Here is a 26,115-nt window from a genome sequence, read left to right on the forward strand (position 1 = left end):
AAGAGCAGATATAACGTTCCTGAAACGTCCCTCAGTGTTTGGAACGTTGGTCGGACATGGGGCTCCTTTGCTTCAGGCCTTTTTTTATGATGTTCAAACCTCAGAAAATAACCTTGGTGTTTTTTCCTCAGGCATTATAGACGGTCCGACCTTCAAGGACCCCTGGATAACTCCGCTTCCTGTTCTGTCTCCATCCAGGTTTTCTAAGCACAGGAGACCAGGCGGCCAAGGGGAACTACGGGCTCCTGGATCAGATCCAGGCTCTCAGGTGGATCAAAGAGAACATCCATGCCTTCAAAGGAGACCCAAAGCGAGTCACCATCTTTGGCTCCGGTGCCGGAGCTTCCTGCGTCAGCCTGCTCTGCCTCTCCCATTACTCCGAAGGTAGGAGCTCCTCCATGGAGTCAGGAGGAGAACCTCCATCTGCTGAGACATTTCAGATATCCAGAGGTTCAGGCATCAGGAGGAAACAGCCTGATCTCAGTATCAGAGAATCTAAGGGAGCCAAACAGTGAAGGTTTCAGGTCAGACCATAAGAATGATAAACTAAGGGTAAAAACATGGCACTGCATCCAGATTGTAAAGCAACTATTGAATGCGTGGTGTTTTACATTCACTGTGAGACGCTTCTAGATGAAAGAGGTGAAAGTTTGCTGGCTGGATTTCAAAGATAACCCACAGGAGCAGCAGATCAAACAGAACAACAGAGTCTGCGGTGCTGAAACGCTTCATCTCTGCCTCCTGTATCTGCACAGCAGAACCCACCTGCTTTCATCACACCATAAACAAACACTCTCCATAATGCATCACAGCGAAATGGCCTCCGTCAGTCAGAGCCGGGCTTTAAATCCGCAGCATCATCAAGTCGCTCTGCGGTGGGGGCGGAGCCTAGGCTCGCCGTCACCAGATGCTGGAACGGAGCTTAACAGGCCTTCTGGGGAACGTCGGCTCTGTGCTCCAAACATACTTTCCAGATCGGCCTGGTTGAGTCACCGCTCTGTTAGCATGAATATAAATAGAAGCGTCTGAAGCAAAATAAGGATGAATGTCGAAAAGGAGAAACTGTGACCTATTTGGAAACACACAAAGCTACTGTATGACAGGCTGACTGCAGGCTGACTGCAGAGCTGCAACAGATGCGGATGGCTGCGTGGATCTGTTACCATCCTGCTCATTCCAGGAACACTGCAAAGTATCCAACCATTTAAAGACATGTGGAGGAAACATGTTGGTATGTCTGTTCTTAGCCTCACAGGCTCCAAACGAAGGTCACGAGAGATAAGACTGAGTCACACAGCGTCCTCATGGCATGAAGGGGAGGACTGCTGCTTTGAGAAGATCCATCTGGCCAGTGGAAGATAAACTAACCTAACAGGGAACGGCCTTCAGGAACTCAATGCCTCAGCTTCCTAACTCCACAATGAGCAAAAGGAAAACTAACTGGCCTTTATGTGGGAAAGCTAGTGGATGTTCCATCTTTGACAGAACATCTTCCCACAGCTTCATCAGAGAGGAGAACTGGCCGGGAGAGGGAAGCAGGGAGAGATGCATGGAGGAAGGTTATGCCTCCAGTTAGCAACAGGAATAAATATACGACGATTAGGAATCATTTTCAATATAAAGATCTGAGCTGAATAAGTGAAGCTTAAAGGATTCATCACTCTATAAACTGTTTAAATAGGAGGAGGATACTTCAGACATTCAGTATGACATCAAAAATCATCAATTCAGGTCACTTTATAGATCTAAATCAACCAGATCATCCAGCCAGATTGGTTCAAAGTTTTCTATCTAAGGAAAACCAGCTGATTACATCGACTCATTGACTCTTCAGCAATCCCTCACACTAAGCATGCTTGTAGCGACAGTGGAGAGGAAAAACTCCCTTTGAACAGGAAGAAACCTCCAGCAGAACCAGGCTCAGTGTGAGCGGCCATCTGCTGAGGCCCACTGGGGTTCAAGGAGACAGAAGCAGACATAGAAAAAGAAGCATAGATACAAAAGGCAACCGTCATTGAAGCAGTTAATAAAGCAGAATGATGAAAAAGGGGTCCCTATGTCCTCCAGCAGTCTAAGCCTATAGCAGCAGAACTATAGAGATAGATCAGGATAACCTGAGCCACTCTAACTAGAAGCTTTATCAAAAAGGAAAGTTTTAAGCCTAGCCTTAAAAGTAGACAGGGTGTCTGCCTCACGGACTAAAACTGGTAGTTGGTTCCACAGGAGAGGAGCCTGAGAACTAAAAGATCTGCCTCCCATTCTACTTTTAGAATTTCTAGGAACCACTAGTAAACCTGCAGATTGAGAGCGAAGTGCTCTGTTAGGAACATAAGGAACAATCAGATCTCTGATATCAGATGGAGCTTGGCCATTTAAGGCTTTATATGTGAGAAGGAGGATTTTAAATTCTATTCTGGATTTAACAGGAAGCCAATGAAGAGAAGCCAGGATAGGAGAGATATGATCTCTCTTTTTCATTGATTCGTTTATTCTGGTTCTCTAAAACATATAAATGTGAGAAAGAATCCTAAATAAATCCCCTTTCCTTGAACTGTAAACATTCTGAATGGTTTTATTTTGACTCATGATGTGTGGGCGGGGCTTAGTGGGGCATTGGTGTTTAACTAACAGCAGATTCTCACTCAGATCTGTTCCAGAAAGCCATCATCCAGAGCGGGACGGCGCTGTCCAGCTGGGCGGTCAATTACCAGCCTGCTAAGTACACCCGCTCCCTGGCTGAGAAGGTGGGCTGCAACATGCTGGACACCATCGACCTGGTGGAGTGCCTGCAGAAGAAGAGCTACAAGGAGCTGATCGAGCAGTACGTCACGCCTGCTAAGTACCACATTGCTTTTGGGCCTGTGATCGACGGAGACGTGATCCCCGATGACCCCCAGATCCTCATGGAGCAGGGGGAGTTCCTCAACTATGACATCATGCTGGGGGTCAACCAGGGCGAGGGCTTTAAGTTTGTTGACGGCATCGTGGACAGTGAGGATGGAGTATCCGCCAACGATTTCGACTTTGCTGTGTCTGACTTTGTGGATCATCTTTACGGCTACCCAGAGGGGAAGGACACCCTGAGGGAGACCATCAAGTTCATGTACACGGACTGGGCCGACAAGGAGAACCCCGAAACCCGCCGCAAGACGCTGGTGGCCCTTTTCACCGACCACCAGTGGGTAGCGCCGGCGGTGGCCACAGCCGACCTCCACGCTCAGTACGGCTCCCCCACCTACTTCTACGCTTTCTACCACCACTGTCAGAGCGACATGAAGCCCAGCTGGGCCGACTCGGCCCACGGCGACGAGGTTCCCTACGTGTTCGGGATCCCCATGATTGGACCCACCGATCTTTTCAACTGCAACTTCTCCAAGAACGACGTGATGCTGAGTGCAGTTGTCATGACCTACTGGACAAACTTCGCTAAAACAGGGTAAGATTTCCACTTCCTGTCTCCGTCTGTGGTCACCGATCCATGCAAACAGTATTCATTGATCAGATATCTCCATATGTTGGTAAAACGCTGCTATAATCATTCGTGTACACAAACCTTTCACATTAGGACGTTCTACTCGCCAGAGTTACAGCGGTTAGCTAACGGTTTCCAGGCCATGATGGCTGTTAAGCTAGCTGATGTCAGACTGAAGATAATGATACATGCAAACAAAGAAAGAATGTTTCCATAATGCTCATTGGAAGGGATGATATAACCGATAAAAACCTTCTGGGCGTTAAAGACATTCGAGGTTAGCATAGCACTGCTATTAGCGTCTCACAGACAATGTTAGCCTTTTGATGCATTAATGTTTTCTAAAATGACATATCTATTAATGCTCCAACCCTGGATTTGGGGAATGAAGAGATATTCAGGCTATAATTATCTATTAAATGATTAGTCAGGTCAATAAAACACAGAACTGGGTTTGATGGAAGGATCTGCTTGCTCTTTAGATCTGGATCACGTTTCTTTGCTTCACACCAACATGCAGATAAACCGTCAGGCTGTTTGTGGGTCAGTCACACCAAAAATTCCCTTTAAGGCAAATAAATAAAGTGTAGATCAGCGGGATAGTCTGCAGCGCTCCACCGCAGGCTGTTTGGCTCCAGTTCAGCTGGTGCCAGATCAGCGGGGGTTTGGTCTCCTCAGACATTTAGGGAAGGCTCTTTTCTGCTATGCTCTGCCAACTGAAGGATAATTCATCACTGGGCTCCTCACTGGTTGCAAAGTCTCCAGCTGTGATCACACAAAAACAGCCGGCTCTGATTTCAGAAGGAGGAATGGAGATGGAGGTTTTATGTTTGCTTGCTTCCTTCCTTTTTAGGGTCAGTCCTCCCCCTGCCGGCCCAGATCCACACCCTCTGCAGCGCTATCGTCAGAACAAAATGTCTCCAACAGCTAAATGAACAGATTTAAGAGACTAACCTGCTGTGAGAAAGTTTTAATCAACCAGTACATTAATACGATTATAGAAACAGGAAGCTTGTTTGTTGCTCAGTGGCTCATTTTGTCTGAACTTTCGTTATATACCGAAACCTTAGCGTTAGCAAGATTGAAACCTTAGCATTAGCAAGACCGAAACCTTAGCATTAGCAAGACGGAAACCTCAGCATTAGCAAGACCGAAGCCTCAGCATTAGCAAGACCGAAACCTTAGCATTAGCAAGACCGAAACCTTAGCATTAGCAAGACCGAAACCTTAGCATTAGCAAGACCAAAGCCTCAGCATTGGCAACACTGAAACCTTAGAGTTAGCAACACTGAACACTTAGCGTTAGCAAGATTGAAACCTTAGCATTAGCAAGACCGAAGCCTCAGCATTGCCAACACTGAAACCTTAGAGTTAGCAACACTGAACACTTAGCGTTAGAAACACTGAAGCCTTAGCATTAGAAACACTGAAACCTTAGAGTTAGCAACACCAAAAACTTAGCATTAGCAAGACTTAAGCTAGACCAAAACCTTAGCATTAGCAAGACCAAAGCCTCAGCATTGGCAACACTGAAACCTTAGAGTTAGCAACACTGAACACTTAGCGTTAGCAAGATTGAAACCTTAGCATTAGCAAGACCGAAGCCTCAGCATTGCCAACACTGAAACCTTAGAGTTAGCAACACTGAACACTTAGCGTTAGAAACACTGAAGCCTTAGCATTAGAAACACTGAAACCTTAGAGTTAGCAACACCAAAAACTTAGCATTAGCAAGACTTAAGCTAGACCAAAACCTTAGCATTGGCAACACCTAACCTTGGCATTAGCAATACCAAACGAGGAAATATTATTCTGATTAACAGTGAAACAGTCAGACGTCTGTTTACGGCGTAGGTAAATATTATTCTCATTAACAGTGAAACAGTCAGACGTCTGTTTACGGCGTAGGTAAAAATTTTTCTCATTTAAAAGTGAAACAGAAACAGAAAAGTCGTTTACCCGGCGTAGGTTTAAAAATTATTCTGTTAAACAGTGAAACAGTCCCGACGTCTGTTTAGGCTAGGTAAATATTTTTTCTCATTAAAAATTAAACGTCAGATTTGTGTTTTCGGCGAAAATAAATATTATTCCCATTAACAGTGAAACAGTCAAACATCTGTTTAAAAGGCTAGGTAAAAAATTATTCTCATTAAAAAGTGAAACATCCCGAAAATCTGTTTTCGGCGCAAAGGGAAATATTATTCTCATTAAAAAGGTTAAAAAAGTCCAAAAACCTCTGTTTACGGCGTAGGGAAAATCTATCTGAAAACAGTGAAACAGTCAGACGTCTGTTTACGGCGTAGGTAAATATTATTCTCATTAACAGTGAAACAGCAGACGTCTGTTTTACGGCTAGGGGAAATATTATTTCTCATTAACAAAAGAAACAAACAGACGGGCTGTTTTTCGGGGTTTGGTAAATATTTATTTTCCCATTAAACCCGTGAAAACACTAGACGCTGTTTACGGGGTTAGGTAAATATTTTTCTCATTAAAAAAGTGAAACACTAGACTTTTTTTTAACCCGGGGTAAAGGTAAAATATTATTTTCATTAAAAGTGAAACTTAGACTTTTGGTTTTCCGGGGGAGGTAAATATTATTCCCCGATTAACAGGGGAAACAGTTAGAACGTCCGTTTAAAAAGGCGAAAGGGAAATATTTAAATTTTCCATTAACAGTGAAAAAAGTCAGAAGCTGTTTAAAAGGCGTAGGGAAAATATTATTCTCCCTTAACAGTGAAACAGCTAGACGTCTGTTTACGGTGGGAGGGAAAAATTTTTATTCCAAATTTAACATGAAAAAAGCTAGACGTCTGTTTAAAGGGTTTGGGGAAAAAAATTTTTCTCATTAACAGTTTAAAAACACTTTTCACACGTCTTTTTTAAAGGTGTAGGAAATATTAAATTTTCCAAATTTTCAAAAACAGTCCTAAATCCCCGGGTTTTTCCGGGGTAGATAAAAAATTTTTCTCATTAAACAGTGAAACAAATTTTGAAAGTTTTTGTTTTTCGGCCCCAAAGGGAAATATTTAAAATTTTCATTAAACAAAGGGAAAAAGCTAGACGTCCCGTTTTTCGGGAAAGGAAAAAATTTTTCTGAATAACAGTTGAAACATCCCCAAAGTCTGTTTACGGCGTGGTTTAAATTATTATTCCCCTTTTAAAAGTGAAACAGTCAGCGTTTTGGTTTTTCGGCTAGGTAAATTATTAATTTTTGAAAAAACAGGAAACAGCTAGAACCTTTTGTTTACGGGGGTGGGAAATATTATTTTTGAATAAAAAAAGGAAAAAAGTTTTGACATCGTTTACGGGGTAGGTAAAAATTAAATTTCCCTTAACAAATGAAACAGCTTAAAACGTCTGGTTTTTCGGGGTAGGAAAAAATTTTTCTGAATAACAGGAAACCTCAGACGTCCGTTTTACGGGGTAGGTAAAATTATTATTCCCGAATAACATTAAACAGTTTTTAACCCTCTGTTTTTTCGGGTAGGTAAAAATTATTCTCATTAAAAAAGTGGAAAAAAGCTTTGGGGTCTGTTTACGGGTAAGGTAAATTTATTCTCAAATTTAAAAGGAAACATTTAGAAAGTCCCGTTTTCGGCGTTGGGGAAAATTTATTCTGAATAACAGTGAAACGTCAGACGTCTGTTTAAAATGGCTAAAAGGGAAATATTATTCCATTAAACAAGGGGGGAAACAGCCCAGAAATTTTGTTTACGGTTTTAGGTAAAAATTAAATTTCCCCCCAAAAAAGTGAAACCGCTTGACCTGTTTAAAAGTGTAGTAAATTTTTATTCTCATTAACCCGGAAAAACTAGACTCTGTTTACGGCGTTAAAGGTTTAAAAATTATTTTCATTAACAAATGAAAAAAGCTAGACGTCAGTTTACGGTGTTTGGGTAAAATTATTTCCCCATTTTAAAAGTGAAACAGTCAAAACGTCCTGTTTACCCGGGGTAGGTTTAAATATTATTCTAAAATAACAGGGGAAAAAAGTCAGAAAGTCTGTTTCGGGGTTTGGAAAAATTATTCTGATTAACATGAAACAGTCCAAAAGTCTTTTACGCCCTAGGGAAATTTATTCTGAATAACAGTGAAACAGTCCCGACGTCCCGTTTACGGTTTTAGTAAATATTCTGAAATTTGACATGAAACAGTCAGACGTCTGTTTCGGCATAGGTAAAAAAATTCCCGAATTTAAATTGGAAAAAAGTCCCGACGTTGTTTTCGGGGGAAAAGGGAAAAAATTTTGAATTAAAAAGTTTTAAACAGTCAATGTCTGTTCTTAACGGCGTAAGGTTTAAAAATTATTCTCATTTTAACATGAAACAGTCAGATGTTTTGTTTACGGGCGTAGAAAAAATATTATTCTCATTAACAAATGAAACAGTCGAAATCCCGGGTTTAAAGGCTTTTGGTAAATTTTTTATTTTGAAAAACAGTGAAAACAGTCAATGTCTGTTTTAAAAGGCGTTTTGGGAAAATTTTTCTCATTAAACAGTGAAAAAAATCAGAAACCCTCTGTTTACGGGGTGATAAAAAATTATTCTCATTAACAGTGGGAAACAGTCAGATTCTGGGTTTTCGGGGTAGGTAAATATTATTCTGAATAACAGGGAAACCGTCAGATGTCCCGTTTTACGGGGTAGGTAAAATTATTCTCAATTTTAAAATGAAACAGGGCAGAAAGGCTGTTTTTCGGCGAGATAAATATTAAATTTCCCTTAAAGTGAACCAGTCAGAAAAGTCTGTTTACGGTGGGAGGTAAATAAAAATTCTCCCTTAAAAAGTGAAACAGTCAGACTTTTGTTTTAAAGGTGTTGGTAAATATTTTTCTCATTAACATTTAAACAGTCAAAAACGTCTGTTTTCGGCGTAGGGAAATTTTTATTCTGAATAACATGAAACCGTCAGACGTCCCGTTTACGGGGTAGTTTTAAAAATTTTTCTGAAATTTAAAAAGTAAAAAAGTCAAAACGTCCCGGGTTTTCGGCGTAGGAAAAAATTATTTGGGAAAAACAGTGGGGAAAAGTCCCGACTCTTTTTTACGGGGTAGGTAAAATTTATTCCCGAATAACAGTGAAATAGTCAAAAACGTCTTTTAAAAAGGCGTAGGTAAATAATTTTTCTGATTAACAGAGGGAAAAAAGTCCCGACGTCCCGTTTACCGGGGTAGGTTTTAAAAATTATTCTGGAAAAAACAGTGAAACAGTCAGACGTTTTGTTTATGGCCCTAGGTAAATTTTATTCTGATTAAAGTGAAACAAATCCCGAAAATCTGTTTACGGGGTTTAAAGGGAAAAATTTTTCTGAATTTAAAAGTGAAACAGTCAACGTCCGTTTTACGGGGTGGTAAATTTTATTCTGAACATAAAAAAAATCAGACTCTGTTTACCCGGGGTAGGTAAATTATTCTGAATTTCCCGAGAAACCCGTCAGACGTCTGTTTTTACGGCGTAGGTAAATATTTATTTTTGAAATAACAGTGGAAAAAAGTCAGACGTCTGGTTTACGGCGTAGGTAAAAAATTATTCTCATTAACCCTTTAAACAGTCAGAAATTTTGGTTTTTCGGTTTTTAGTAAATATTATTCTGAAAAAACAGTGAAACAGTCCCGACCCTGTTTAGGGGCGAGAGGAAAACAAATTATTCTCATTAAAAAGTGAAACAGTCAGACGACTGTTTTTCGGCGTAGGTAAAAAAATTATTCTCTTAACCGTGAAACAGTCAGACGTCTGTTTACGGCTTAGGTAAATTTATTCTGAAAAAACAGGGGGAAAAAAAGTCAGACGTCTGTTTTTCGGGCGTAGGTAAATATTATCTGATTAACAGTGAAACAGTCAACGTCTGGGTTTTTAGGCGTAGGTAAATATTTAAAAAAAGAAATTAAAACAGTGGGAAAAAGTCAAACGCCCGTTTTACGGCGTATGGGAAATATTATTCCCCATTAACATTTAAACAGTCAGAAAGTTGTTTACGGGGTCGTAAATATTTCTCATTTAAAAGTGAAAAAAAGTCCCGAACGTCTGGGTTTTTAAAGGCTTAGGTAAATATTATTCCCGAATAAACAAGGGAAAAAGTCCCGACGTCTGTTTACGGCGTAGGTAAATATTAATTCCCGATTAACAGTGAAACAGTCCCCAAATTTTGTTTTCGGCCCTAGGTAAAAATTATTCTGAATTTTAAAAGTGAAAAAGTCAGACGTCCCGTTTTTGGCTTTGGAAATATTCTTCTCCCTTAACAAAAATGAAACAGTCCAAAAGTCTGTTTACCGCGTAGGTAAATATTATTCTCATTTAAAAGTAAACAAAAAAAGACTCTGTTTACGGGATAAAGGGAAAAAATTATTCTGAATACAAAAGTTAAAAAAGTCAAAACGTCGTTTACGGGCGTAGGCCAAAAAATAATTTTGATTAACAGTGAAACATCAGACGTCGTTTTAAGGGGTAGGGAAAAATTATTCTCATTAACCCGTTTAAACAAAATCCCAACCCTCTGTTTTAAAGGCGTAGGTTTTAAAAATTAAATTCCCATTAACAGTGAAAAGTCAGAAAAGTCTGGTTTTTCGGGGATAGGAAAAAATTATTCTGAATAAAAGTTAAACAGTCAACATCTGATTACGGCGGGTAAATATTATTCTCATTTAAAAGTGAAAACAGTCAGACTCGTTTTACCCGGGGGAGTAAATATCTATTCCCATTAACAGTGAAACAAATTCCCAAAGTCTGTTTAAAAGGCTTTGGTTAAAAAATTATTCTGAAAAAACATGAAAAAACATTTAAACGTCTGTTTTCGGGGTAGTAAAAAAATTTTTTGATTAACAGTGAAACAGTCAGACCTCTGTTTTACCCCGGGGTAGATAAATATTATTTTGATTAACCAGTGAAACAGTCAAAACCCTCTTTTTTACGGGTAAGGGAAATTTTTATTCTCCTTAACAGTGAAAAAAGTTCCCGAAAAGTCCTGTTTACGGGGTAAGGGAAATATTATTCCCCATTAACATTTAAACAGTCAACGTTTTTTACGGGGTAGGTAAAAAATTTTTTCTGATTAAAAAGTGAAACAATCAAACTCTGTTTATGGCGTAGGTAAATAATTATTCTCAAATTAAAAAGTGAAAAAGGGCAAACTCTTTTTCGGCGTTAAAAGGGTAAAAAAATTCTGATTAAAAATGAAACAGTCCCGACGGGGGCTGTTTTACGGTTTAGGGTAAATATTCGAATAACAGTGAAACAGTAGATTCTGTTTAAAGGGGTTTGGAAAATATTATTCTCATTAACAGTGAAACAGTTCAAAGTCTGTTTAAAGGCTAAAATAAATTTTTATTCTCATTCAATGAAACAGTCCCAACCCTCTGTTTAAAGGCCCAAAGGGAAATAAAATTCCCGAATAACAGGAAACTTTAGATGTTTTGGTTTTTCGGCGAGGTTTAAAATTTAAATTTTCATTAAAAATGAAACCCGTCAACGTTTTGTTTACGGGGTAGAAAAAATATTAATTTTCCCCCATTAAAAGGAAACCCGTCAAAAATCCGTTTAAAGGGGGTAGGTAAAAAAAAAATTTTTTCTGTTTAAAATGAAACATCAGATTCTGTTTAAAGGGGTAGGTAAAAAATTAATTTTCATTAACAGGAAACCAGCAATGTCTGTTTACGGCGAGAATTTTAAAAATTATTTTCATTAACATGAAACAGTCAGACGTCTGTTTAAGTGTAGGTAAATAAATTTTTTCTCATTAAAAATTTAAACAGTCAAAAACTCTGTTTACGGTGTAGGTAAAAATTAATTTTCATTAACAGTGAAACAGAGACGTCTGTTTTCGGGGGTAGGTAAATATTATTTTTGAATAACAGTGAAACAGTCCCGATCCGTTTACGGCGTTTGGTAAAATAATTATTCTGTTAACAGTGAAACAGTCAGACCCTCTGTTTTACGGCGTAGGTAAATATTTTTCCCCGAAAAACAGTGAAACCCTCAGACGTCCCGTTTACCGGGGGTAGGTAAATAAAATTCTGAATAACAGTTTTAAAAAAAGTCAGAAAGCCCTTTACTTGGGAGGTAAATATTATTCCCATTAACAAAAGAAAAAAGTCCCCAAAGTCGGGTTTTCGGCGTAGGAAATATTAAACCCCGAATAACAAATGAAAAAGTCAAAAACGTCTGTTTACGGCGTAGGTAATTATAAATTTTGATTAAAGTGAAACGTTCCCGACTTTTGTTTAAAGGCTAGGGAAAAATTTTTTCTGAATAACAGTAAACAGTCAGACGTCTGTTTCCGTAGGGAAAAATTTTAAAATTTTTTTAATAAAAAGTGAAACATTTAAAACGTCTTTTTCGGCGTAGGTAAATATTATTCTGATTAACAGAGAAAAAAAATCAGACGTCCTTTTTTCAGGCCTAGGTAAATATTTTTCTGAAATTTTAAAAATGAAACAGTCAGACGTCTGTTTTCGGCGGGAGGTAAAAAATTATTTCTCATTAACAGTGAAATCATCCCAACCCTCCCGTTTCGGTGTTGGGAAATATTATTCTGAATAACAGTGAAAAAAGGGCCCAACGTTTCCCGGTTTTACCCGGCCCAAAGGGAAAAAATTAAATTTTTCATAAAAAAGTGAAACAGTCAGACGCCTCTTTTACGGCGTAGGTAAATTTAAAAATTTTCATTAAAAAGTTTAAAAAGTCCCGACGCTGTTTACGGCGTAGGTAAATATTATTCTGAAAAACCCGTGAAAACAGTTTAGACTCTTTTTCGGGGTAGGGAAATATATTCGAAATTTAAAAGTGAAAAAAGTCAGAAATCCCCGTTTAAAGGCGTAGGGAAAAAATTTTTCTGAATAACAGTGAAAAAAGTCAACGTCTGTTTACGGCGTAAAAGGTTAAAAAATTATTCTTTATTTTAAAAGTGAAAAAAAGTCCCCGCTCGTTTACGGCGTAGGGAAAATTTATTCTCATTAAAAGTGAAACAGTCAGACGTCTGTTTCCCGGGGGTATTAAATATTATTCTGAATAACAGTTAAACAGTCAAGGGCGTCTGTTTACGGCGTAAATAAATATTATTCTGATTTAAACCCGTGAAACCCTCAGACGTCTGTTTTTCGGCGAGGGGAAAATATTATTCTGAATTTTAAAAGTGAAACAGTCAGACCTCCCGTTTTTTGGCGTAGGTTTAAAAATTATTCTCATTTTAAAAGTGAACCCGTCAGACGTCTGTTTTACGGGGTAGGTTTAAAAATTAAAAATTTTCATTAACGTGAAAACAAATCCCGACGTCTGTTTACGGGCATAGGAAAAAATTTTTTCTGGGAATAAACAGGAAAAAAGCAACGTTTTTTATTTAAAAGGGGTAGGAAAATATTATTTTGAAATTTAACCCCTGAAACACAGACGTCTGTTTATGGCGTAGGTAAAAAATTATTCTCATTAACAAAAGAAACAGTCAGACGTCTGTTTTTCGGGGGGGGGGGCTTTTTTTGGGGAAAAAAATATTCCCCAAAAAAAAAAGTGAAACAGTTTAGACGTCTGTTTTAAAGGGATAGGTAAAATTTTCTGAATAAAAGTTAAACAGTCAGACATCGAATTTTTTGGGGTTTGGGAAATAAATTTTTCTCATTAACAGGAAACAGTCAGAAAGTCTGTTTGGGCGGGGGTAGGTAAATATTATTCTCATTAACATGAAAAAAGTCAGACCTCTTTTACCGGGCTAGGAAAATATTTTTTCTGAAAAACAGTGAAACATCAACCCCTCTGTTTTTACGGCGTAGGTAAATATTATTCTGATTAACAATAAAAAAGTCAAAGTCTTTTAAAGGCGTAGATTTAAAAATTTAAATTTTGAAATTTTAAAAGTGAAACAGTCAGACTTTTGTTTAACCGGGGTAGGTAAAAATTTTTTCCATTAACAGTGAAACATTTCCGGCTCTTTTTAAAGGGGGTAAAGGAAAAATTATTCTGATTAAAAAATGAAAAAAGGTTTAGAAAAGTCTTTTTACCGGCAAAAAAGGTAAAAAAAAAATTTTTTTCTATTAACCCGTGAAACAGTTTGGGCCCTCTGTTTAATGGCGTAGGGAAAAAATTAATTTTCCCTTAACAGTGGGAAAAAGTCCCGACCTCGTTTACCCGGGGTAAAGGGGAAATATTTTTTTCTCATTAACAGTGAAACAGTCAACGTTGTTTACGGCGTAGGTAAATATTATTCTCATTAAAAAGTGAAACATCAGAAAGTTTTTTTTTAAAGGCGTAGGTAAAAAAATTATTTTTGATTAACAGTGAAACAGTCCCGAAAGTCTGTTAAAGGCGTAGGAAATATTATTTTTCCCCCTTTAAAAGTGGGAAAAAGTTTTAGACGTCTGTTTAAAAGCGTAGGTAAATATTTTTCTGGGTTTAACCCGTGAAAAAAGTCAGACGTTTTTTAACGGCGGGAGGAAATATTATTCTCATTAAAGTGAAACCGTCAGAAAAGTCTGTTTTTCCGGGGTAGGGAAATATTATTCTCTTTAAAAAAGTGAAAACAGTCAGACGTCCGTTTAAAGGCGTAGGTTTAAAAATTATTTGAAAATTTAAAATGAAAAAAGCCCGACGTCTGTTTTACGGCGTAGGTAAAAAAATTATAACTTTTTAACAGGGAAAACAGTTCCAAAAGTCTGTTTCCCGCGTAGGAAATATTTTTCTGATTAACAGTGAAAACAGTCAACGTCTGTTTAACCCGGGGTAGGGAAATATTTTTTCCTTTTAACAGTGAAACAGTCAGACCGTCTTTTACGGCAAAGGTAAAATATTATTCTCATTAAAAGGGGAAAAAAGTCAGACTTCTGTTTACGGCGAAAGGGAAATATTTTTCTCATTAACGGGGAAACAGTCAGACGCTGTTTAAAAGGCGTAGGTAAATAAATTATTCTCATTAACAGTGAAACAGTCAGACGTCTGTTTACGGCGTAGGTAAATATTATTCTGATTAACAGTGAAACAGTCAGACGTCTGTTTACGGAGTAGGTAAATATTATTCTGATTAACAGTGAAACAGTCAGACGTCTGTTTACGGCGTAGGTAAATATTATTCTCATTAACAGTGAAACAGTCAGACGTCTGTTTACGGCGTAGGTAAATATTATTCTGATTAACAGTGAAACAGTCAGACGTCTGTTTACGGCGTAGGTAAATATTATTCTGCATTAACAGTGAAACAGTCAGACGTCTGTTTACGGCGTAGGTAAATATTATTCTCATTAACAGTGAAACAGTCAGACGTCTGTTTACGGCGTAGGTAAATATTATTCTCATTAACAGTGAAACAGTCAGACGTCTGTTTACGGCGTAGGTAAATATTATTCTGATTAACAGTGAAACAGTCAGACGTCTGTTTACGGCGTAGGTAAATATTATTCTCATTAACAGTGAAACAGTCAGAAAGTCTGTTTACGGCGTAATAAATATTATTCTGATTAACAGGAAACAGTCAACGTCTGTTTTCCGTAGGTAAATATTATTCCCCAAATTTAAAATGAAACAGTCAGAAAGTCTGTTTACGGCGTAAGGGAAATATTATTCTGAATAACCCTGAAACAGTCAGACGTCTGGTTTTTGGCCTTTGGTAAATTTATTTTGATTAACAGTGAAACAGGTTCCCCCGACTCTTTTACGGGTAGGTTTAAATAAATTAAATTTTGAATTTAAAAGTGAAACAGTCAAAACGTCTGTTTAAAGGCGTAGGGAATATTATTCTCATTAACATTGGGAAAAAGGGCAAACTCTGTTTTTCGGCGAGGTAAATTAAATTTTTTCTCATTAACAGTGAAACGGGGCCCCCAAAAGTCTGGGTTTTCCCCGGGGTAGGTTAAAATTATTCACATTTAAAAGTGAAAAAATCAGAAAGTCCCTTTTTACTGGGTTTGGGAAATTTTTATTCTCATTAACCCGTGGAAAAAGGGCAGACGTCCCTTTTTCAGCCCTAGGAAATATTTTTCTTATTAAAATAGTGAAACGTCAGACTCTGTTTTTTCGGCGTTTGGTAAAAAAATTAAAAACTCATTAACAGTGAAACAGCGAAAGTCTGTTTTTTCGGCGTAAGGTAAATATTAATTTTCATTTAACAGTGAAACAGTCAGACGTCCGTTTACGGGGTAAAGGGAAAATTTTATTTCTGTTTTAAAAGTGAAACAGTCAGACGTCTGTTTTATGGCGTAGGGAAATATTTTTCCATTAACAGTGAAACAGTCAGACGTCCCTTTTAAAAGGCGTAGGTAAAATATTATTCCCCAAAATTTAAAACCAATTTAAACAGTCAGACTCTGTTTACCGGGAATTTTGGAAATATTATTCTGGGAAAAACATGAAACAGTTTAGACGCCCGTTTTTAAAGGCTAGGTAAAAATTATTCTCATTAACAGGGAAACAGTCAGACGTCTGGTTTACGGCCCAAAGGGAAAATATTATTCTGAATAAAAGTGAAAACAATCAGAAAGTCTGGGTTTAACCCGGGGTAAAGGTAAATATTAAAACCCCCATTAACAGTGAAACAGTCCAAACGTCCCGTTTTTCCGGCGAGAAAAAATTATTTTTTGAATAAAAATGAAACAATCCAGACTCCCGTTTACGGCGTAAGGTAAATATTATTCTGATTAAACATGAAACCCGTCCCGACGTCTGTTTAAAGGCGTAATTTAAAAAAATTTTTCTGATTAAAAAAGTGAAAACAGTGGAGACGTCTTTTTTACGGGATAGGGAAATATTAATTTTCCCTTAAAAGGAAACAGTTTAGAAAATCCCTGTTTACCCGGGGGAAAGGTTAAAATATTATTCTGAATAACAGTGAAACAGTCCCCGACCCTCTGGTTTACGGCGTTAAAGGGAAAATTTTTTTCTCATTAACATGAAAAAAGTCAGGACGTCTGTTTACGGCGTAGGTAAATATTATTCTCATTAACAGTGAAACAGTCAGACGTCTGTTTACGGCGTAGGTAAATATTATTCTGATTAACAGTGAAACAGTCAGACGTCTGTTTACGGCGTAGGTAAATATTATTCTCATTAACAGTGAAACAGTCAGACGTCTGTTTACGGCGTAGGTAAATATTATTCTCATTAACAGTGAAACAGTCAGACGTCTGTTTACGGCGTAGGTAAATATTATTCTCATTAACAGTGAAACAGTCAGACGTCTGTTTACGGCGTAGGTAAATATTATTCTCATTAACAGTGAAACAGTCAGACGTCTGTTTACGGCGTAGGTAAATATTATTCTCATTAACAGTGAAACAGTCAGACGTCTGTTTACGGCGTAGGTAAATATTATTCTCATTAACAGTGAAACAGTCAGACGTCTGTTTACGGCGTAGGTAAATATTATTCTGAATAACAGTGAAACAGTCAGACGTCTGTTTACGGCGTAGGTAAATATTATTCTCATTAACAGTGAAACAGTCAGACGTCTGTTTACGGCGTAGGTAAATATTATTCTGAATAACAGTGAAACAGTCAGACGTCTGTTTACGGCGTAGGTAAATATTATTCTGATTAACAGTGAAACAGTCAGACGTCTGTTTACGGCGTAGGTAAATATTATTCTGATTAACAGTGAAACAGTCAGACGTCTGTTTACGGCGTAGGTAAATATTATTCTCATTAACAGTGAAACAGTCAGACGTCTGTTTACGGCGTAGGTAAATATTATTCTCATTAACAGTGAAACAGTCAGACGTCTGTTTACGGCGTAGGTAAATATTATTCTCATTAACAGTGAAACAGTCAGACGTCTGTTTACGGCGTAGGTAAATATTATTCTCATTAACAGTGAAACAGTCAGACGTCTGTTTACGGCGTAGGTAAATATTATTCTGAATAACAGTGAAACAGTCAGACGTCTGTTTACGGCGTAGGTAAATATTATTCTCATTAACAGTGAAACAGTCAGACGTCTGTTTACGGCGTAGGTAAATATTATTCTCATTAACAGTGAAACAGTCAGACGTCTGTTTACGGCGTAGGTAAATATTATTCTGAATAACAGTGAAACAGTCAGACGTCTGTTTATGACATAGATGGGGCCTGTGTCCATTTAAAGGCCCAGAGCCTACCCTATGGGGCTGGAGCCTAGCATATGGGGCCGGGGCCTACCTTAAGGGGCCAGTGTTCATCTAAAGGGCCAGAGCCTACCCTATGGGGCTGGAGCCTAGCATATGGGGCCGGGGCCTACCTTAAGGGGCCAGTGTTAATCTAAAGGGCCAGAGCCTACCCTATGGGGCCGGAGCCTGCCCTATGGGGCCAGTGTCTATCTCAAGGCCCTGAGCCTACCCTTTAGGTCCAGTGTCCATTTAAAGGGCCAGAGCCTACCCTATGGGGCCGGAGCCTGCCCTAAGGCCCTGAGCCTACCCTATAGGTCCAGTGTCCATTTAAAGGGCCAGAGTCTACCCTATGGGGCCAGAACCTGCCCTATGGGGCCAGTGTCCATCTAAAGGGCCGGAGCCTACCCTATAGCTCCGCTGTCCATCTAAAGGGCCTGAGCCTACCCTATGGGGCCGGGGCCTACCCTATGGGGCCAGTGTCCATCTAAAGGGCCGGAGCCTACCCTATAGGTCCGCTGTCCATCTAAAGGGCCTGAGCCTACCCTATGGGGCCGGGGCCTACCCTATGGGGCCGGGGCCTACCCTATGGGGCCAGTGTCCATCTAAAGGGCCGGAGCCTACCCTATAGGTCCGCTGTACATCTAAAGGGCCTGAGCCTACCCTATGGGGCCGGGGCCTACCCTATGGGGCCGGGGCCTACCCTATGGGGCCAGTGTCCATCTAAAGGGCCGGAGCCTACCCTATAGGTCCGCTGTCCATCTAAAGGGCCTGAGCCTACCCTATGGGGCCGGGGCCTACCCTATGGGGCCAGTGTCCATCTAAAGGGCCAGAGCCTACCCTATGGGGCCGGGGCCTACCCTATGGGGCCAGTGTCCATCTAAAGGGCCGGAGCCTACCCTATAGGTCCGCTGTCCATCTAAAGGGCCTGAGCCTACCCTATGGGGCCGGGGCCTACCCTATGGGGCCAGTGTCCATCTAAAGGGCCAGAGCCTACCCTATGGGGCCGGGGCCTACCCTATTGGGCCAGGGTCCATCGAAAGGGCCGGATACTACCCTATTGGACCCGTGTCCATCTAAAGGGCTGGAGCCTACCCTTTGGAGCCGGAGCCTGCCCTATCAGGCCAGTGTCCATCTAAAGGGCCAGAGCCTACCCTATGGGGCCGGAGCCTACCCTATGGGGCCAGTGTCCATCTAAAGGGCCGGATACTACCCTTTGGGGCCGTAGCCTGCCCTATCGGGCCAGTGTCCATCTAAAGGGCCGGAGCCTACCCTATTGGACCCGTGTCCATCTAAAGGGCCCAAGCCTACGCTTTGGGGCCGGAGCCTGCCCTATGGGGCCGGTGTCCATCTAAAGGGCTGGAGCCTACCCTCTGGGGCCAGAGCCTACCCTCTAGCGCCGTTGTCCATCTAAGGGGCCGGACTTTACCTATAGAAGCTGGCCCCATCCATTCTTTTTGTACAAATCAGAGAAAGTTTACAGCACCTTTATTCAGGTCTAAAAATCAGCAATCCTGATTTTTAGACCTTCTTTAGACTGATGGTGCTGATCAGTTTATTTAATAACCAGAACAGCAGAGCAACGAGCTGCCGAGGGAACAGGAAGAGCAAACATGGAGGCACAGAGTTCAGAAATCTAGAAGAGTTAAAAAATGTTTCCTCCATTTAAATACTGTGAGTGGGTCTTCAATAGCTGTCAGAAGGAGGATCTAGAGTTGATGAATGATGTTTACCTGACGTTAACACCACAGGCAGAGGACGGAGTGGAACTGGGTAAACAGGTGGAGGAGTATTTTCTGCTCCTTCTATCTAGGAGTCATTCAGAGCAGGAGGTGATGACTGCTCTAACATATGTTATACAGCGATGGCGGCCCTTTGGGGACATCTAACCGCATGCCAGCCATGCTTCCATCTGCAGCTACCAGCTGGAGGGCCAGCCTGGCTGGGTGACTGTCCCCCACCCCCCCTCTAAAGAGGCACGGCTGCAGCTTTAAACGGGACCAAGCGGGCATTAACCTGATCGGAGCAAAGCGGCCATGTTTTATGTTTTGAAGTTTCTGCAGGCTTTCCTGATTCGCTGCTAAACCTAGAAATGCAATCCAACTCTTAAAGGACAAACTCTCTATGTTCTAGATGAAGGTCAACATTTAAGTCTGGTTTTAGAAAGAACATTTATTTATTTTCCAAGTCTGATGGAGTTCACTTGGAGAGGTGAAAACATTCAGGGCCATCAGCACAAAGCAAACGCCATGATTTCTAAACAGGCTAATGAAACGGCCAAGCATGGTTTAAAGAGGCTCCAGTGGACTGGGTGATTGTTTCCACTCACTGTTGAAGTCTGCTCCACTGTTCTCAGATTTAAATGGAGGTTTTATTCCTGTGCTGTGGAGAATCAGTGGACCATCTCTGGAGAGTAATTACTTTGCGTCAAGTCTGCCGTCAGCTCTGCCTCCATCTGTCCACTGCCTTGTTAGGAGCCTCGGTAAAACACAACCTGCAGCAGACCGACGGGTCAGCAGGGAGGAATCCGCAGCAGACTGGAATGTTCTGGTCCGGTTCTGCTCCTGGCTCACTCTTTCCTGGAAATTGGATCAAGTGTTTCCATGAAAGTGGATCGAACGTTTCCATGAAAGTGGACTGACTGTTTCCTGCAAAGTGGATCGAGCATTTCCTGCAAAGTGGACTGAGTGTTTGCTGGAATGTGGAGTGAAAAGATTCCCAGACAAGAGAATCTGGTGTTTGTCAGATTTTATGAAAGCTGAAAACTGAAGGCTTGGAAAGATGGAAATCAAAGTTTCCTCAGTCAGAGAAAAACGACCTGAGAGATCTTTTTTCTCTGACATTTGGATTTCTCTGAAATCAAAGGAAGATTCCCATCATGGCCAAAGCACCGTGTGAAGGACGTTCCGAATCCAGAATCAGACTCTAGACCTCATGAGGAGTTCAAGTGTCTCATTTGACTGAAACATCATTTCTGACCTGGAGCCTCGGAGGAACATTTCCCTGCATCCATTAATGTAATTCCATGGATTTTCTCATCCTGACCAAACCTGATCATGAATCTGATCTGGAGGGGAAATGGTGGCGTTTCCCAGCTTTCAGCTAATGGCTGCTGGCTCCGCCCATCCACTGACCTTCAACTGAGCGAAGCTGAGGCTCCATAGGAAGCTATGGGCTCACTCTTTAGACTCAGGATCAGGTTTAAATCTACAAACTATACGGTTAGGGGTGGGTTAAAACATTGCAATTTTCACTTTAAAGGAAATGAGATGTCTTTATTTTATAGTTTTATTTCTTTTTAAATATTTTTTTCCCCCATAAATCAATGGAAACATGTCCAGGTACCCCCCTGATGATCCCCAGCTCCCCCAGTCAGTCCATCCTGCCATGGATAGGACACGGACTCATGGTGTAATGCTCCATCACCAGATTAAAGGAGAACCGGAAACTCTGCTATTCTGAACAGACCCAGTCTAATCTCTCTCAGGACTGGTACCAGTCCTATGGAAATGGACATGACTGGAGCCTCTGAGGGCCTACAAAGGACCTGCAGGATGCCTTTGAAGCCCAAGTCACTTAGATCCACATTAGCTTCAAACAGACAGATTAATGACTCAGCTGGACCTGACCCAAATTAGAGCTCAGGAAGCCGAACGGTACCTGCTGCAGAGGGAGCTTTCCTGATTTATCAGCTTTCAGCTTCATCCTGCACTGATCATGGCTTCCACTGACTCTGCTGTTTTTGATGGCACTGTATTCATCATTTAGTCATTGCATAATCAATCACAACAGGGCAGCGGTGATCTAGGGGTCGGAGCATGGTTCAAACCCCTCTTAGACGGACTTTGGCCCCACATGGCCCCTAAGGAAGGGATTCAGTTTTTGTTTGCAATGACCAATAAAGTGTCTTAGTCTTATTTTTAGGTTGCCTCTCATTTGTTGCTGATGTCACCAAAAACATCAAAGGAAAGGGGGATTTTACGACCAGTACTCATCTGTCCCTGCTGTAGCCCTAAATACATTTAACCTACCTCTAAAACTCCCAGGTCGTTATACATGTATTGGGGGCCCCTGTTCATCAAGGGCCCCTTGGATCCTTCTCCCAATTTTTGCCTGTTTACCTTGTCTTTATCATATTGTTTAATTATATACATGTACATTGTTTGATATATTGAGGGGCAGTGGTGGCCTAGTGGGAGTGGCAGCCTAGTGGGAGTGGGTCCTGGGAGGAGTAGTTGCCTAGTGGGAGTAGTGGACTAAGGAAATGGTGGTCTAGTGGGAGTGGTGGTCTAATGGGAGTGGGGGCCTAGTGGGAGTGGTGGTCTAGTGGGAGTGGCAGCCTAGTGGGAGTGGTGTCCTGGGAGGAGTAGTTGCCTAGTGGGATTAGTAGACTAAGGGAGTGGTGGTCTAATGGGAGCGATGTCCTAGTGGGAGTGGTGGTCTAGTGGGAGTGGCAGCCTAGTGGGAGTGGGTCCTGGGAGGAGTAGTTGCCTAGTGGGATTAGTAGACTAAGGGAGTGGTGGTCTAATGGGAGCGATGTCCTAGTGGGAGTGGTGGTCTAGTGGGACTGGCGGCCTAGTGGGAGTGGGTCCTGGGAGGAGTAGTTGCCTAGTGGGAGTAGTGGACTAAAGGAAATGGTGGTCTAGTGGGAGTGGTGGTCTAATGGGAGTGGGGGCCTAGTGGGAGTGGTGGTCTAGTGGGAGTGGCGGCCTAGTGGGAGTAGTGGACTAAGGGAGTGGTGGTCTAATGGGAGCGATGGCCTAGTGGGAGTGGTGGTCTAGTGGGAGTGGCGGCCTAGCAGGAGTGGTGTCCTAGTGGGAGTGGTGGCCTAGTGGGAGTGGCAGCCTAGTGGGAGTGGTGTCCTGGGAGGAGTAGTTGCCTAGTGGGATTAGTAGACTAAGGGAGTGGTGGTCTAATGGGAGCGATGTCCTAGTGGGAGTGGTGGTCTAGTGGGAGTGGCAGCCTAGTGGGAGTGGGTCCTGGGAGGAGTAGTTGCCTAGTGGGATTAGTAGACTAAGGGAGTGGTGGTCTAATGGGAGCGATGTCCTAGTGGGAGTGGTGGTCTAGTGGGACTGGCGGCCTAGTGGGAGTGGGTCCTGGGAGGAGTAGTTGCCTAGTGGGAGTAGTGGACTAAAGGAAATGGTGGTCTAGTGGGAGTGGTGGTCTAATGGGAGTGGGGGCCTAGTGGGAGTGGTGGTCTAGTGGGAGTGGCGGCCTAGTGGGAGTAGTGGACTAAGGGAGTGGTGGTCTAATGGGAGCGATGGCCTAGTGGGAGTGGTGGTCTAGTGGGAGTGGCGGCCTAGCAGGAGTGGTGTCCTAGTGGGAGTGGTGGCCTAGTGGGAGTAGTGGACTAAAGGAAATGGTGGTCTAGTGGGAGTGGTGGTCTAATGGGAGTAGTGGACTAAAGGAAATGGTGGTCTAGTGGGAGTGGTGGTCTAATGGGAGTGGGGGCCTAGTGGGAGTAGTAGACTAAGGGAGTGGTGGTCTAGTGGGAGCGATGGCCTAGAGGGAGTGGTGGCTAGTGGGAGTGGTGGCCCAGGAGGTGTGGTTACCTAGTGGGAGTGGTGTCCTAGTGGGAGTGGTGTCCTAGTGGGAATGGTGGTCTAGAGGGAGTGGCGGCCTAGTGGGAGTAGTGGACTAAGGAAGTGGCAGCCTAGTGGGAGTAGTAGACTAAGGGAGTGGTGGTCTAGTGGGAGCGACGGCCTAGAGGGAGTGGTGGCTAGTGGGAGTGGCGGCCTAGTGGGAGTAGTTGACTAAGGATGTGGTGGCCTAATGGGAGTGGTGGTCTGGGGGTGTGGTTACACAGTAGGAGTGGTGTCCTAGTGGGAATGGTGGTCTAGAGGGAGTGGCGGTCTAGTGGGAGTGGTGGCCCACGGGGAGTGGTGGTCTAGAGGCAGTGGTGGCTAGTGGGAGTGGTGGGCCAGGGTGGGTGGTTACACAGTGGGAGTGGTGTCCTAGTGGGAATGGTGGTCTGGGGGTGTGGTTACCCAGTGGGAGTGGTGTCCTAGTGGGAATGGTTGTCTTGAGGTTCTGTAGACGAAACCATCATAAACCGACACCCCCTATTAGCCGAAGTTAACTGCTGTTGGAACATTCCAGAGCTCTGTCATTGTGTCAGTAAATACAAAATGTGTTGAATTAAAACTATTTTGTTTTCATCTGTTTCAGGGATCCAAACCAACCGGTTCCACAGGATACGAAGTTCATCCACACCAAGCCTAACCGATTCGAGGAAGTAGCCTGGACTAAGTACAACCCCAAAGACCAGCTCTACCTTCACATCGGCCTGAAACCCAGGGTTCGGGACCACTACCGCGCCACCAAGGTCGCATTCTGGCTGGAACTGGTTCCACATCTCCACAACATCAATGAGTTTTTCCAGTATGTATCCACTACCACGAAGATTCCTCCGCAGGACACCACGCCGTACCCTTACACCAAACGCTTCCCGGGGAAGAACAATTGGCCGTCCACCACACGCCACCCGGGAGTCCCTTCTGCCAACACCAAGCAATCCACAGATCAACACAAGAGCGGAGACCTGGCAGAGGAATCCACCATCATGATCGAGACCAAGAGGGACTACTCCACCGAGCTCAGCGTCACCATTGCCGTGGGGGCCTCCCTGCTCTTCCTCAACATCCTAGCCTTTGCAGCACTCTACTACAAGAAAGACAAGCGGCGGCACGAGTCCAACCGCCGCATTCCCACCCCGCAGCGCAACTCCGCACCGGCCAACACTTCGACCACGGCTAACGACGTGGCCCACATGCAGAGCGAGGAGTTGATGACCTTACAAATGAAGCAGCAGCAGTTGGAGCAAGAGCACCACCATGAGTGCGAGTCGCTGCAGAGCCACGACACGCTGCGGCTCACATGTCCCCCCGACTACACGCTCACTCTGCGCCGGTCCCCCGACGATGTCCCGCTGATGACGCCCAGCACTATCACCATGATCCCCAACTCCCTGGCTGGCATGCAGCCTCTGCACAACTTCAACACTTTTGGCGGGAGCCAGAACAGTACAAATCTGCCGCACGGCCACTCGACGACGCGGGTATAGCTGAGCAGGGTCCGCAAATCTGACACCAAGCAAATACGGGGAACATTACACCGTATGAAGATGATATTTTGTTATTCTTGAAGGGTATAAAAAGGAGCGTTGCTCTTAAACTTTGTAAGAAATTCAGAATGAATGTGAAACGAGTGACTCTTTTTAAAGCAGAGCTAAGCAGAAGGTTAGCACCTGCTAACATCCTGCTAGATACCAGAAGGAAGGTAACAACAGCTTCGTCTTTTCCAAACCCTTCCTGCATAGGACACCGAATTCTACACCCAGCCTCACATGTATTTATAAAAACTTTGCAAAAAAACAAAAGATAAACAAAAGGGAATATAATAATGCGTGCAAATAAAAAAAAAGTTTAAAAAAAAAGACTGAAAAACTAAGAGATCTTTCTATTATTTTATTTTGGCTGGGATGTTTTTTTTTTTCTTTTGGTCTTTTTGGGGGTTTGACTTGTTCTTTTGGTTTCCGTGTATAAATACATATATATATATATAAAAAAAAAAATAATGTTTTGTTTCATTCATTTTGTCAGAATGACCAAAACGCGAACACAATCCATGGGTGCAGACGTCTTGGGTTAATCATATTCACTACAGTCTTGTGTGTTTTGCTCGATGTTCACACTTTAACGGTCCAGAGAAGATCTCGGCGTTTCCATGCCGACTGGGTCTCATCCTCTTCTGCTTCCGTTGCTTTTCTTCTTCTTTGGTTTCCGTCTCGCAGCCTCGGCTCTGCCTGACATTACCATGTAACCAGCAGTGTGTTCCTTAGGAATAAAAACAGGCAGTGATGTTTTGTATCTATATTAGTTGGATCTGTTTGTAAAGGCATCTATGTTAGATATTTCAAATTGTCAAATGCTAGCAATATGTAAAATATTGTGCCGGACTTGTGATATTTTGGTTTACAGAAGCAAGTGAATGAGTGTAAATATTAATATTATTATAAAAGCTAAATAAGGAAATGATCACCCTTTACATTTCAGAAGAAAAAAATCCGCTGCATTTATAAATTGTATAAAAAAAAGTATATTCTTGTCATTTGGTCCAGAAACCGGTCAGGATAACAAGGGTTTTTATGGTAGTTTTAAAATCCTTTGTTTGTCTTATTTCTTTGCAGTTTTGCCTTAAGTGATAATAGACCTATTTCTGGCTGGACCCCTGTACAAACTTTTTCTGCAACATTTTTAATAAAATATCACAGTATTTTCTAAAAAATAAAAGAATAAATGAAAGAAAAGAATGGATTGTTTGCTGGCATTGAATCTAGTCTGGGTTGAAACTTTAAAGCACCTACAACACATTAGCACCAAAAACACATTAGCTCCTGGCTCAAACACCTTTAGCCGTAGCTTAAGCTAGCACCAAAAACCCATTAGCGCCTGGCCTAAATACCTTTAGCCGTAGCTTAAGCTAGCACCAAAAACACATTAGCGCCTTGCCTAAATACCTTTATCTGTAGCTTTAGCTGGCACCAAAAACACATTAGCGCCTGGCCTAAATACCTTTATCCGTAGCTTAA

At 41.9% G+C, this 26,115-nt stretch overlaps 1 protein-coding gene across 1 annotated transcript; it reads left to right on the top strand.

Moving 5' to 3' along the window:
- Positions 1-185: 185 nt before the first annotated feature.
- LOC119781884 (neuroligin-4, X-linked-like) lies at positions 186-24,947 on the top strand (the record flags this gene model as incomplete). Its single annotated transcript, XM_038282499.1, has 3 exons — positions 186-384; positions 2,647-3,436; positions 23,694-24,947. Coding segments are annotated over 3 exons (1,884 nt in total), but the record flags the coding sequence as incomplete, so codon positions are not given.
- Positions 24,948-26,115: the final 1,168 nt, after the last annotated feature.

The sequence above is a fragment of the Cyprinodon tularosa genome, unplaced genomic scaffold, assembly GCF_016077235.1.
Source record: "Cyprinodon tularosa strain WSP-4 unplaced genomic scaffold, ASM1607723v1 ctg1848, whole genome shotgun sequence".
NCBI lineage: Eukaryota > Metazoa > Chordata > Actinopteri > Cyprinodontiformes > Cyprinodontidae > Cyprinodon > Cyprinodon tularosa.